General features: G+C 41.6%; 1 protein-coding gene across 15 annotated transcripts in view; it reads left to right on the top strand.

The window, feature by feature from the left end:
• The window catches only part of ENOX1 (ecto-NOX disulfide-thiol exchanger 1), a 383,990-nt gene extending 371,399 nt beyond the window's left edge, over nt 1-12,591 (top strand). For 14 of the 15 annotated variants that reach the window (XM_074565012.1, XM_074565005.1, XM_074564996.1 and 11 more), the window contains 3 exons: nt 5,248-5,350; nt 8,350-8,435; nt 11,627-12,588. In XM_074565012.1, the coding sequence (XP_074421113.1) occupies nt 5,248-5,350; nt 8,350-8,435; nt 11,627-11,758 (321 nt within the window). In that variant the 3' untranslated portion in view covers nt 11,759-12,588. Of the gene's footprint in view, nt 1-5,247; nt 5,351-8,349; nt 8,436-11,626 lie in introns of all 15 variants that reach the window. The other variant, XM_074564894.1, reaches the window with a different exon arrangement.
• The last annotated feature ends 643 nt before the right edge of the window (nt 12,592-13,234 follow it).

The following is a 13,234-nucleotide window of genomic DNA, read 5'->3' as shown; positions in this document are numbered from 1 at the left end:
ATTCCCCCTAGATATAAAGGTAATTATCAAATATTTGGATTACCCAGATAGCGGAAGGAGTATTTCAGTTCTTTGGATATTTGTCATTTGCATCCTGATCACATGCCAGGTGTCTTCAATGTCACATTCGTTAAATCCCATATTCTGCCTTTCAAGCAGAGTCCTAAACAACGGGTGATGTGGAGCTGCACTCTGGCAGGAGCAGTTTCCAGGTAGGGCAGCTACTGTTCAAGCCCTGCTCAGCTCTTGGTCAGAATTTATGGGGAATGGCAAGTCCTCGCTCCCCCCATTTTTAGGGATGCTGGCCACAATATCTTTTAAGGATCACAGAACATTTTAGGCCAGAGAGAACCATTTTTGCTAAAGAGAGAAGCCCCAGGCAAGATCAGACATTTTATGTTCTGTCAGCCTTCTTTGTGGTGGTGCAAGACTGACCTGTAGAGGATGAGTGATGTCTGGATTGAGAACTTCTTCTTTATCATACTTTCCCATAGGGGGGAAAAAGAAACCAACGAAGAACCAAAAGACCCGAGTCATCCAGCCTAAATATCTGGGGCTTTCTGATCTTCCAGTCCCCTGGAGTGCAGAGCTGGCCTTTTGTTCTTACAGTACCTGCGACTATCCTCTGTACGAAGTCACTACATCTCTTCTACTCTTCAGAACTTCTGTGTCTCTCTCTCTGGCAAATGCAGCTCTCTCAGGAGTCACACTCTTATTTGCTGTGTCTACGGTGTGGGACCCAGCTGCTCTGTGGTGGGTCATGGTGGACAGTGAGACCAGGCATCTTTTGGAGCAATCCACGTGCCTGTGCCTCTGCGTTTGATTCCAAAAGAAGCCAGGGTACATGAGAATGGCACAAACCCAACTTCTGTCCCACCTTACCGCCAGGACATGGCTAAGGTATACATCCATGTACGAAAACTGCCATATACGATTCTCCACAGCCATCAGCTCCATGTCAGTGGTGGTGCCAGAGTTCTGCCTGTGGAAATGAATAGTCCCTATGAGAAAATTGTTATTCTGCCACCCTCTGTTTTATCCAGCAAGTTCTCCTGAAAGTTTTCCAGAAAGACTCTCTATGTCTTTCCCTCCCTGGTTCAAAAGCAGAGAGTCACAAATCAAAATGCTGGTACCGAGGGGTGCCTGCAGAATCACAGGGTTTGTCAAGTCCACGAGGGAAATTCATGTCTTTTCATCATCTGCTGAAGGACAAATGTGTCATTTGCGGGGAAAAGCTCCAAGCTGGCAATGGTGAGAGCATCACAGAGAATGGTTGCATTCATGCTGAGCAGCTCTGGAGCTGTCATCGTCAAATCAGGCCTCCATGTTCTCCGATACCAGACATAATTTGTGAATAATGAATAGAGCCAGGTCCCTAATGATCTCCAGGTGTGATTTAACCTGGATTAAGCCTTCCACATACTGTATTTAGTTCTTGCAAGGTCATTTCACTTCTAATAAGTACTGGGTTTGCACATGCTCGGCTGTGTTCTTGCCCTTTAATGCAGTAACTGACAGATGGTAGCAAAATAGTCCTTATATACTGAAACCTGCCGAAGGAGACTGCTTAAGGCCGGAGAAAATATAATTTGCCAAATAAAGGATGGTCTCCAGGAAAGAAAGAAAATACTGTAATGTAGTGTATATTAAGTAATTTTCCTCAGGCATCTGGTGATCAGTAGCTTTTTCTCATGTCAGAGAGGTCATCCAACTGTTTGTTTCCAATTAGTTACTGCCTCATTCACCTTTGTACTCTTAAAAATGTTGTTTCTGTGGGTTGGCATAAGTAGTGCCTCTAAAAATGTGCAAATTAACTGTGCGAGGATTTGTTGTAGAGGCTTCATAGGTACCAGATTTGTATCTGCAGTGTGGAGTCAGATACTTAAGGTTTTAACTTATCCTATAATTAGCTTGGTTTCTGGGTGAATTTCAAACTCTTTTTTTTAGACAAAATTATGCCCATTTCTCTTAAATCACTATTAATTCTTACCAGCGTTGCTACTGAATCCTTTATGTGACCATGCACACCCTGGATTTTCCTGGCCTGTGCAAGCTCATTTTGGCAGCTGAATCAGAGTTGTCTAATTTATCATCTTCTGCGAGGCAAGCAGTTTTGGATGGCAGAAACCTCCCCTTTTCACACCTTCAAGAACTTGCAGCCGCCTTCTAAAGCCAGTCGTTTGCTGAGTAGCTATCTTTGCCACTGTTAGTTTCCTCAGGCTCCCCCGTAACCAATTTTCTACTCTTTTATCCTCTGTACCAACACACAGTTAAGGAAAACTTGATGTGACTTCCTTTAGCATCCATTTACACTGTCCTATAAATCATACAAAATGTTCTGCACAGGCTCAAATCTAGGCATTAAATGAGAATCCATCTGTTCGTTGCTCCCAATGGGAATATAGTTTCTTTCTCTGCATCACTGCTTGACAAAACTTCTAATCCCATCTGAAACTGCTAGTGTGTTGTGTTTGGGGCCTGTTATATCAAATACACATCTCTCTGCTCTCTCCTTCCCCTCTCAGGAATTGTTATTTTTAGACTGCTTTTCTGTTTCTGATGGAGTCAAAAGTTACATCTTAACCTATACAAGCTCTGATGGCATATGCTGCTCTGCTCTTCTGCTGCAGTATCATGAAATCTGTCATCCAGCTTCATTCTTCTGATCTGTAACCCCCTTGTCGTCACTGCCCTTATGGAGAAATTCACAGAATCATAGAATCATAGAATTGCCTGGGTTGGAAGGGACCTTTCAGATCGTCGAGTCCAACCATCAACCTAACTCTGTCAAGAACCATCACTAAACCACATCTCTAAGCACCACATCTACCCATCTTTTAAATACCTCCAGGGATGGTGACTCAGCCATTTCCCTGGGCAGCACGTTCCAATGCTTATTAACCCTTTCAGTGTAAAATTTTTTCCTAATATCCAATCTAAACCTCCCCTGGTGCAACTTGAGGCCATTTCATCTTGTGCTATCGCTTGTTACCTGGGAGAAGAGACCGACCCCCACCTCGCTACACCCTCCTTTCAGGTAGTTGTAGAGAGTGAGAAGGTCTCCCCTCAGCCTCCTTTTCTCTAGGCTTAACAACCCCATGCAAACTCTTCTCTTATTTCTGTTTCTTGCCTGGGTTTTCTTTCACTATTCTTGGATGTCATGGCCAGCAGTAGATGAGTATTTGCATTAACCTTTGGCTCTATCAGGAGGGGAATCAAGAGTACTAGACAACTTAGAGCATACTCCTGCTGCTATAATGTGCCCTGTTCATTACAACACTACAGGAGAGTTAGTGTCAAGGTGATGTAGCTGCCAGAGCACTCAGGCAGACCATTATTTTAAGAGGGGATCACTGGAACTCTTGAACTGAAGACTCCCTCCTACCTGTAGGTGTCTAAATCTGTGCTATCAGTTCCCCTTTGCAGCCAATGAGGAATATAAAATAGACACCTCTAAGGTCCAATGGATTTCAACCTAAAGTAAATAACTAAAACACATGTCAAAAAAGTTATTTCATTTCTACTGACTAAAAGGGCAGCAAAGGCTTACATGTACTCAACTCCACATAGATCTCTGGCCAGGAGGTTTGCCTCAGTTGGCCACTACAGCTGCAGCAAACCACAGGTGACTCAATGCATCTCAAAGCCCCATCAGAGTCCCTTGTTACTGGGAGCTAAGGATACACATATGCGTGTACGTCACTTAAATGCACGTATAGTTCCTTAGCTGACACATGGCAACTTGTTCCTCTTCACAGCGAGAGGGAACATTTGAAGCCATGATGCATCTGAGCCTTCCGGCACTGCATGTGGGGTAGCTGCTCCTTGCAGCCAGCCTATAAAGAGCACAGAGTACATCACTGGGTTGGTTTTTTTTGTTGTTTCTTTAAAAAAAAAAAAATAGAGAATGAGGAAGTGCCTGACTCTTTTTACCAATCTCACAGATTGCGGAGCCTTTACTCATGTATAAAGAAGTACATGACGTATTTTGGAGTCTTTGCCTTTTTTTTAGCATGGGTTATTCACACCTCCATAAATGCCCTAGAGCAACCCAAGCCCAATGTATCTCTTTTATCGCCAAAAGTGCTTGCCAAGAATTTTGGAGTAAGGCACCACCCCAAGTGCATGTTCTAGGTGGGCCACATCATTACACTGAATAGTGCAAATTTGCTTGCATTTGAGGCTGCCCACTCCCATGCAGCCTCCAGCTCCTTATCTTGACTCCCCCAAACAGAACAAGAGCGGCATTCCTGCACAGTCCCACTTCACACTGCCATATCTCCAGCCCCATGCTCTCTGCCTCCGAGGTTTTGCATGGAATTGCTGAGCATTTCGCAGAGCAGATGCAGAAGCGTGAGTCACTGCCTCACCAAGGAGCGAGTTACTGCATATCAGTTGCTCCATGGAAACAGCCCATGTATACGCTTGGATATTGTGCAGTGCACTTTGAGGCCACTTACATGCCTCTGAAATAGAGTTAATTTGTTTACTTCACATAAACCCAGGAGAAGAGCAATCTGTGTTGCACAACTGGCTGGGTACTTCTGGTGGAGCATCGAGCGTGATAGCTTGGCCGAGATTTGGATGGTTCAGGCCACCTGGTTGCAGAAAAAGGAGCTCAAAGCAGGAGCCTTCACTTGTTTGTCCTTAAGGCAGTTCTCAAAACAAGGTAGCTTTATGCAAACCACCTGTTAGGAATGGTCCCTGAAATGTGCTGACCCCCAAAACGTGCCTGGAAATCGTTTGGGCCAGGAGCCAATGTCATGCCAGGCACTGGTCAAAGAGTATAACCGGGTAGATGGTTCTGCTCCAGTAGCTAGAAACATTGCTAGGGGCTGCTGAATTTACTCTTATAGCTGTAGCTGAATGTTTCCATCCATGTTCCCTAGAGGCGGTCTTTGTTTACAGCTTTAATAGCTAGAAAATGTGAGTTTTTCTGACCATCCCCACACTTTATAGCACATCTTTCAAGTTGTTATAATGAAGAAGTGCTAGCAACAAAGTTATTACTTACTCCACAAGCAAAATCTCTCTTCTCGGCAGCTCTTGGAATAAAGGTACTTCAAAAAGGGTCTTAATATTCTGCAAGCAAATCAATTATTTATAATTGTCTTGTCTTTAGATGTGAATTAAAGTAACGATCTTTCTTACAGAGATGAAGGGAAGCAGTCAGGTTTAATCGAAGTAAATGAAATCTACATGATCACCTGTTTTGTTTTGTTTTGTTTTGTTTTTTAAACTTTATAGGAAATCAATGTATTGACAGTAGCATTGGTCAACCAAGACAGAGAAAAAAATTCGGAGAAACGAAGCCCAGGTCTAAAATCAGAGAAAGAGGCACTATTAATAGGTAAGATAATCCTAAAGAAGATTTTCGATAACAAAATGCCTTTTAACAAGTTTTTGTTTTGCATATGTGTTTACATACATCTTTGTGCTAATAAAAGTAAAAAAAAACAAACCCAAACAACATATTTTTTTATTCTTCATCTGGATTCATAATGGCTTTTAGTAAGAGAAATCCTAAAATACAAGTGAACTTATCCTTTCTGAAAAATTCTGCAGAGGTTAATGAAAGAATTTCAGGTATGAAGAAGATTGCAGGATCTGTGTTTAGGTTTGCAGCATGAATGTATGAAGACTTTATTTATATCAAGATTTAGCAGGCTAGAATTGTATAACTTGTTATCTGATTATTGCACAAAATGGTGAAGGAGAAGGGGATGGCAATAATATTAACAAAGTACCAAGCAAAAAAAAAATGTGTATACTGGATGTTTTAAGCAAGCCAGATTTATGCTTTTGACATTAGGTGAGGGAATTAGCAATATGAATATTTATAAAGAATACCACAAGGACTGTCATATCCTTTACCTAGAATAAAATCTGTAAAATAAACTCTTAAAAGAGTCCTGGAAAGCTAAAGCTTATGGGCAGTGGGCCAGCTAACTGGTACCTGGCATTCAGGCACCATGCTACCCTTGGAGGGAACGTGTCCCATTTATATCCGTGCATGCTTTGCATTTGGGTTTCAGTGGGGCAGGTTTTCATGGAGCCTAAAGGCCCACAGTCCAAAGTGCTCCCTACGGCATGGTTGCCATTAACAGGAATGCTGACCCAAAAGGCCAGGTTTCATTTCTTTGGTTTGGTCTTTTCACAAAATCAGCGGTATCCCGGTAGGTGATAGTTCCAAAAACTACCTTAATGTGTTTAAATGCAACTCATTTGCATCTGCTAAGCACCAGGAAGGTTGCTGGCTTATTGCTGGGGCACGAAAGCAGACAGTTCAGACCAAAAAGGTCATTTAAAAGTGAAGAATATGTTTAAATGTTTAAAGGGCTTAGTGCACAAACTTCCCGTGACTGGTGAGATGTGGAACAGTGGGACGTGCAGAAATGTATGAATTTATTTGATTTTGCTCGTTACGATAAATTTTGGAACTTTTAATTGTAACGGGGAGTATTTGATCTGTTCGAAGATAACTTCTGTGGGAAGGGTAGCAAGGATGGGGTTTAAAGAACAGAATAAAACTTTTTTATTTTCCAGGTCACTAATTATTTGAGTGTAACAAGTGGTGGCGGTGTACCCAAGTGGGTCCCACCCACTAGCTGTCCAGTGGCACACTCAGATAAAACAGTGTAATCTCAGTCCAGATGTTACTGGTCATAAAGCCCCCACAACTGGCTCATTGTTACAGTTCAAAGGCAAAACATTGCTCAGGATGGATTTTGTGTTGTCTCTTCCTCTGAGGCATGTTCAGGCGTGGCAAGGGAGGAACGGGTCCTGCCTCCATCCATTCACTAAGGTTGTCTATATTTTACAAAAGTCAATATTGTCTTAGAGGAAAAGAGCATGCAAGAAAAAAATACTCAAAAGTTACCATGGAACTCCAGTCCGTAACTACAAAATATTTTCAAGTGACTTTTTATGTACGTTATATGAAAGAGCTAGCTTTGAACATCCTGAATTGAAAAAGCCTTGGGAGCACACATAACAAACGCAATGACGGTGGTAAAATATGATTTGAATACGAATTGGATTTCCAATCAGCCCATCCAAGTGTGGTGGGCTTGGCTTTTGCTTCAAGAGCTCTTGTGTTTGCGCTCACGGTCACGCACAGCACAAAGAAGGCAACTGCTGCTAGGACCCGCCGTAGTATAAAATTAAATACATGCCCCTCCCTTTGCAGGATCAGAACTTTGTAAATGCTGTGGGGAAAATGAGGGAGGAAAAAAGGTATTCTTTGCAAAGCCAGTCTAAAATGAGTTAAATTTTACTTATCATTTTCAACCATGGCCAGTATTTGGGGAAAAATGAAATCCAAGATTATCCTAATTCATTCAGCATCAAGAAAGCAGTATGGCCTGCAGTACACAAGATACAGTGACCCATTTTTGTCATTTGTAAGCATTTTTAATCCTGGTGTTTATGCTTTAAATATAAGGAACTTCCCCTGGGGTGGTTTAGCTAAGAAACCCATCCAAACAGAGTTGAAAATATTTGCTCTGATTCTTACAGTTCAACTCTCCCCAAACAGTAAGTAACACACATGCCATTTTGTATTTTCACTGTTTGTTTAGCAGAGGAGAAATTTGATGGTGTTTTTAATAGCAATTCCAGTGCCCCAAATCTCGTTTTCTCTGGTCATGATTATTACACTGTCACTTGATTTTTCACTGCAGGAAAAAATCTCAAGACTTAGATCCTGACTTCTCCTAAGCCATTTTTATTCCCATACCTTTTACAATGATCCTGTAAATAACAATGAAGACAGACAGAACTAGCTGTCTTTTAAGAGAAAGTAAATAAGTAAATATGTCACACGGGATTTGTGTTTTCTTTAGCAGCAGTTAGGGGTAATATGGATTAAACACTTTTCATAACCAGCATCAGCATAATTACTAGAAAAATTTGAGGGAGTGAGGTTTCTGACACAATTATATGAAACGTTTTCACAACAGAGCACCCAGTGAAGGGGAAAAAAGCAATAATTTTACCATTACAATATCCACAATTTTATATTGGTAAATCAAGCATAAAATTGGTAGTTGAAATGCTTCCAGCAAGTCTTTGTTTAGAAATTCCTTTATTCATCAGTATATTATCTTGGTCACTTAGTTGCTAACTGCTGTCATTCCTGGAGATGAGCTATTGTGTTTACCGTGTTATTATGACTGTATTTAAAATGTGCCATTTTGTTATGTTTATTGGGTTGTGTAAGAAAAAGAAGAATCATAATTCATACTGAAAAACCTGCAAGAACAGACTGTTCAGAATTATTTTGCTTATTTTAATGATATATTGTCTGAGGTAATTTCAACACTTTGTGTGCATTTGTTTTTAATACAGGTATCATATCCACATTTCTTCACGTCCACCCTTTTGGAGCCAATATAGAATATCTTTGGTCTTACATGCAGCAGTTGGACTCTAGGGTAAAAAAATTTAATCAAAATCTGTTTTCTCTATAGAAATATTGTATTATTCTTTTCTGCAGGTTAAACTCTTCGTGCGTTTCCATTAGAAAGATAATGGGATATGGGGCCTGGGGGTTTGCAGTCTTTATTCATCCGCAAATTACAGTGCACGTGCTTGTGTTGAGGTCTTTGCCTTGCGCTATTTAGCCATTCTTTGTGGCAAAGAAGAGCAGAGCTTTAAATAGCAGAGACTATCACCTGATTTTATGATACATGATCCTGAAATACAGCTGAGGAGACGGAAAGCGGAACAAGAGGCAGGTGTAGTCATGGCCATTAAAATGTGCAGAGTTTCAGGGGGTGATTCCTTATTCTTCTAAAAGTTGTTAGTTATGGGTCGCACTGAACATGAACATTCATGAACACATGAATGGCCCACGAAGCATACCCTTTGTCTCCACATGGAAGCGGAGAGGGCCTCGTAAAGGAATCAGCTGACCCTATTGCTACATTCAGAGAAGGCATGGCCGACACAAAACTGAGCACAACACACTACAGCGTGCAAAGTGTTTTTTAATGCGTCGGTTTGCACAGTCCATAGCCAATACCTGTAGGATAAGACTGTTTGATTTACTTTTATGTACCAACTGTAGGGTGAGATGAAATCAAGCCCCAAAAGTGCCTATTCTTCTCCACTGAATATTAAGCAAGTCAAGGGTGAGAAGCTCAGCTGTGAAATAGCCACCTTTGATCAGGTGAATGCTACTCCCAGGTGTTAAACAACAGCTCCGCAAGATGCTAGACTGCATGAGATGCTTAGCAGATGCAGGGGTCACCCTGCGGTTAGCCGCAGCTCTGATCCACATCTTCCAATATTCCACTGGACATGGAGATGGTGGTACTTGCCCAGATCTTCTTGCACTTGGAGTCAGGATGCAGCTGTGGTGGGCACCTGTGCTCAAAACAGGAGTGGCATTCCTTGTGTGGTGCTTATTGACCATGGTAACATTTTGTTCCTGAACACATCCTCCAGCCATGCCACCCATAGCCAAGGTCACCTTCCAGCTGCTGTGGCGGGCTATTTTGATGGGCTGCTTCACGCCCCGGGAGGATCCTTCCTCTGGTTCTATGAAAAAAAGTATAGCTAAAAGCAGAAGAGATTCTGAGGTAGAAGCCCACTGGAAATACGACAGGTTGCGTAGAGGAGTGAAGGAGGATGATTAAGTTCTTAGGCACTATCTTCAGGCCATGACAGCTCAGACTTGCTAGTGCTTTACAGTCCACTTTTACCCACAATGAAAAGGCAGTAAGGGATAAAGACAGTAGAAAGAGGTGAGAAACTGGTGAATTTCAAGTTTGTTTATTTTAAATCTGATTTTATCAAGACCAGCTACGCCCGGAGCTTCACACCTGCAACCATTCCTCTTCTGCTTCTCTATTCCCTGATCTGCCACATGTACATCTTTTTTCATCTTGTTCCCAGTTCCTGCAGCACGCAGTCTGCCCAGTCTCCTCAGTCATCTTTCAAGCCCTTCCTCAACACACAGCATTTGGCCAAATTTCACCTGCTTTCCCCCTCACTGGCCCCTCCAGCTGAGTATCTCGAGTGACAACAGCAATCACTTAAAATGCCATCTCTTGGGCTCCAGCCCTGCTGCTCATTGCTTCTGCCCACTGAGATCTTCAACTTTCTCCCCCTCCACTGCTGTGGTCCCTCCTTGTGTGTGTCTGTGGGCTCTGTCCTTCAATTTCTGTGCACGTGAGCAACCCGTTGGCACCTGCAAAGCTGCCGGCATCAAGCCCTTAACTTGCAAACACAGCCTTCATGGAAGAAGCACGTCTCTATCTCTCCGAGGTGCCACCATACCAGCCCCCGCAGCTACCACTCGACCTACCAGCTGCATAATAAACACGAGCCGCAAAATTTGACCTCGCTGGTTTACTTTGGAAGTAACTGCTTGTAGCAACAAATTACTTTTTAATAGCGCAATCCAGAGATGCAGTCTCAGAGATTAATTTCAATTACTTTCCATGGTTAGCCTGTCATTCCTCACCTGAACGGGAATGATAAGGTCAGCGTACCCATGCGGCCTGAGGGCTCGGTGTAGAGCTCGGATACATTGAGCAAAGGTAACCAGCTATCCGTTACTGCCATGAGAGTACGTAAAAGATGGCCCTGATTACTTTGGGGCTTTAGACTGCCTCCCACACTGATTTTCGGTGCCACCTTTTAACAAATCATTTAATCTTTCTGCTGCACTAACCTCTTCAGGAAAATAAGAGGTGATAGATATTTTCTTGCCTCCCTTGGACGGAACGAGATATAATTAGCATATTTTATATTTCTATACTGTTTTAACAAGAAAACTTTTCACCATGGAAGGCTCCTACTAATATGAATAAGCAGAAATAACATCATTGACAGAGAAACCTATCAAACCGTGGAGATACCTGTGAACAACAGGCAGAACCCATAGATTTCTTTACTGTTCCTTTCATGACCATCCCTTTAGAAGAAGTACCAGTAGGATAAAATGGTTCACTTTCCATGGCTGTTCCATTCTTGACTTCCCTACTGCCTTTGTGAAAGTGTTTTCTGCAATAAGAGCATCTTTCCCAGTAGAAAGATGGTCAGTCATTATGGTTTCAAAACCATAAAAAGCACCCTGAGCAATGCCGAGTCAGGAACTTTACTGACTAGTTATCTGGGACTGCTGAACTGGGCCCAACTGGGAGAAGGTGGCTCCATAGGGTAGCCCTAAGTAACAAAAGTGAGCTGATTAAAAAGAAAGTCCTGTGTTGGGTTTTTTCAAGAGAAAAACTGATGGAGCCAGGAGGATTCAAGAGCTTACAGGGTGAGAAGGAAGAATAAGGTCCCATTTGCTTCTTCCTCCTCCGCACGAGTATCCCCGCTTAGATGGGCTTCATCCCACACTGTGTGGCAGCAGCCCCGACGTAGCAGTTGTCATTCTTTTACAGTGGGATCCCACTTACAAAAGCAGAATCGTTCCTGCAAGGAATCTGCATTTGCTTTGGAGTCTGGAAATTCATGTCAGGCTAAGGTTAAAAAAAATAATACTGGTTGGTTGGTTTTCATCTGGCCTGGAATCCACCCCCTTAACCCTCTCCTTATTTCTGTTCTCCATGTTTCCTCTTTCCAATTACAGGGCAGCTTTCTCACTTTAGTTTTACCTTTATTTCTTTCTCAGATCTCTGCAAATGAGATAGAAATGCTTTTGATGAGACTGCCACGCATGTTTAAACAAGAATTCACTGGTGTAGGAGCAACACTGGAAAAGAGGTGGAAGTTTTGTGCCTTTGAAGGAATTAAAACTATCTGACTGTGACTAGTAATGAAGCTATGCAGAAGAATTCCTAGAGCATGGCAGGGTTATAAAGTATTAAAGTAAGAAATTTGGGTTTGGGCACATAGTAGTATGTTTTCAAAGTTATCCAAGCCTAATTTTAGTTACATTTGTGACGTTCTCTTGTGAGTGGAAATGTAGTTTGTGCACCAGTTCCTAAAACAAAATAAAATTTTTAAAAAAAGTTTCAAAATGTGACAGATCTGTTTCCTATGAAAACTGAAGAAAGATACCACAGTCATAATGATTTCAAAATACTACATGTCCTACATCTAAGAAAAGCTCATTGAGCAAACGGTTAAGGAGAAAGATTGCCCGGTTATGGTCGCTAAGCTACAGCAACGTATATGTAATATGTAGTAGAACTCATTAAGTTTCGTTATTGAAAGTTCTTTCTGTTTAGTAAGAAAATTGAGTAATTTTGCAGTGAGGAAAAGCATACCAAAAGAAAACTTGAAGATGTGTCTGAAGTTATTGTATTTTGTAAATTAAGTTATATGCTGTACCAGGGATTTTTGCCTTATTGAAAGAGGCCTGAAAATGTGATTGGAGTCCTCAAGAATGCTTTATCAAGAATATTATTTTTCTAATGTAACTATTCTCCATTACAAGTTCTTTTAACATGGATTGCATATCAATTTTCATAAACATGTAAATAAGGAGGAAACCAGTGTTACTGTATTGTATTTGGTATGTAACATTCAGGTTTATGCATCAAAATAAATATTCAGTTGCATTACTGTTACAAATTTTATAGCAGATATATTAATTTTTATCAATAAATATGACTTCTACCATATTGTTTGTACAAGTTTTTCTTCTGATGTTTTTGAATTTTTATCAATCCAGCAAAAGTCTCCACGCATTTTATCTTTTTCCTACCTAAACTGGTAATTGCAGATAACTTGGTGAAATTAATTAGTAATCAAAAAGAGCTTGCAATATTAGCTAAGATTAAAATTATTAAAAATATTGGTAGAGGAAGTACCAACATGGAGCTTTCTTTAGCTGAACAGATTTCATTTATTTTTTTCAGACAAGCAGCCAGGTTAAAAATGCACACCTTCAAATTTCTCATTTTCGGTGTCGTGTTGGGTAGTCGTGACGCATCCAATTTGTTATTCCTTCTAGTTCCCAGCTAATGCTTCTGGCCTTTGGCCAGGGAAGGAATGGAATAACTCACTTTTGGCGTTCCTTAAGCAGGGACATTGCCATAAATTATCATTTAGGGTTTACTGTCAAACACACAGTACTCCAACACTCCTGTAAGACCCAGTGAAAGCTGAAAAGTGCGTGCATCAACACACCAGGAGAATGTGTCCAGCTCTGGAGCTCTCAGCACAAGAAGGACATGGACCTGTTGGAGCAGGTCCAGAGGAGGGCCACGAAGATGATCCGAGGGCTGGAGCATCTCTCCTATGAAGACAGGCTGAGAGAGTTGGGGTTGTTCAG

Source organism: Larus michahellis, chromosome 1 (genome assembly GCF_964199755.1).
Source record: "Larus michahellis chromosome 1, bLarMic1.1, whole genome shotgun sequence".
NCBI classification, from domain to species: Eukaryota; Metazoa; Chordata; class Aves; order Charadriiformes; family Laridae; genus Larus; species Larus michahellis.
This window is presented reverse-complemented; position numbering and strand designations above follow the sequence as displayed.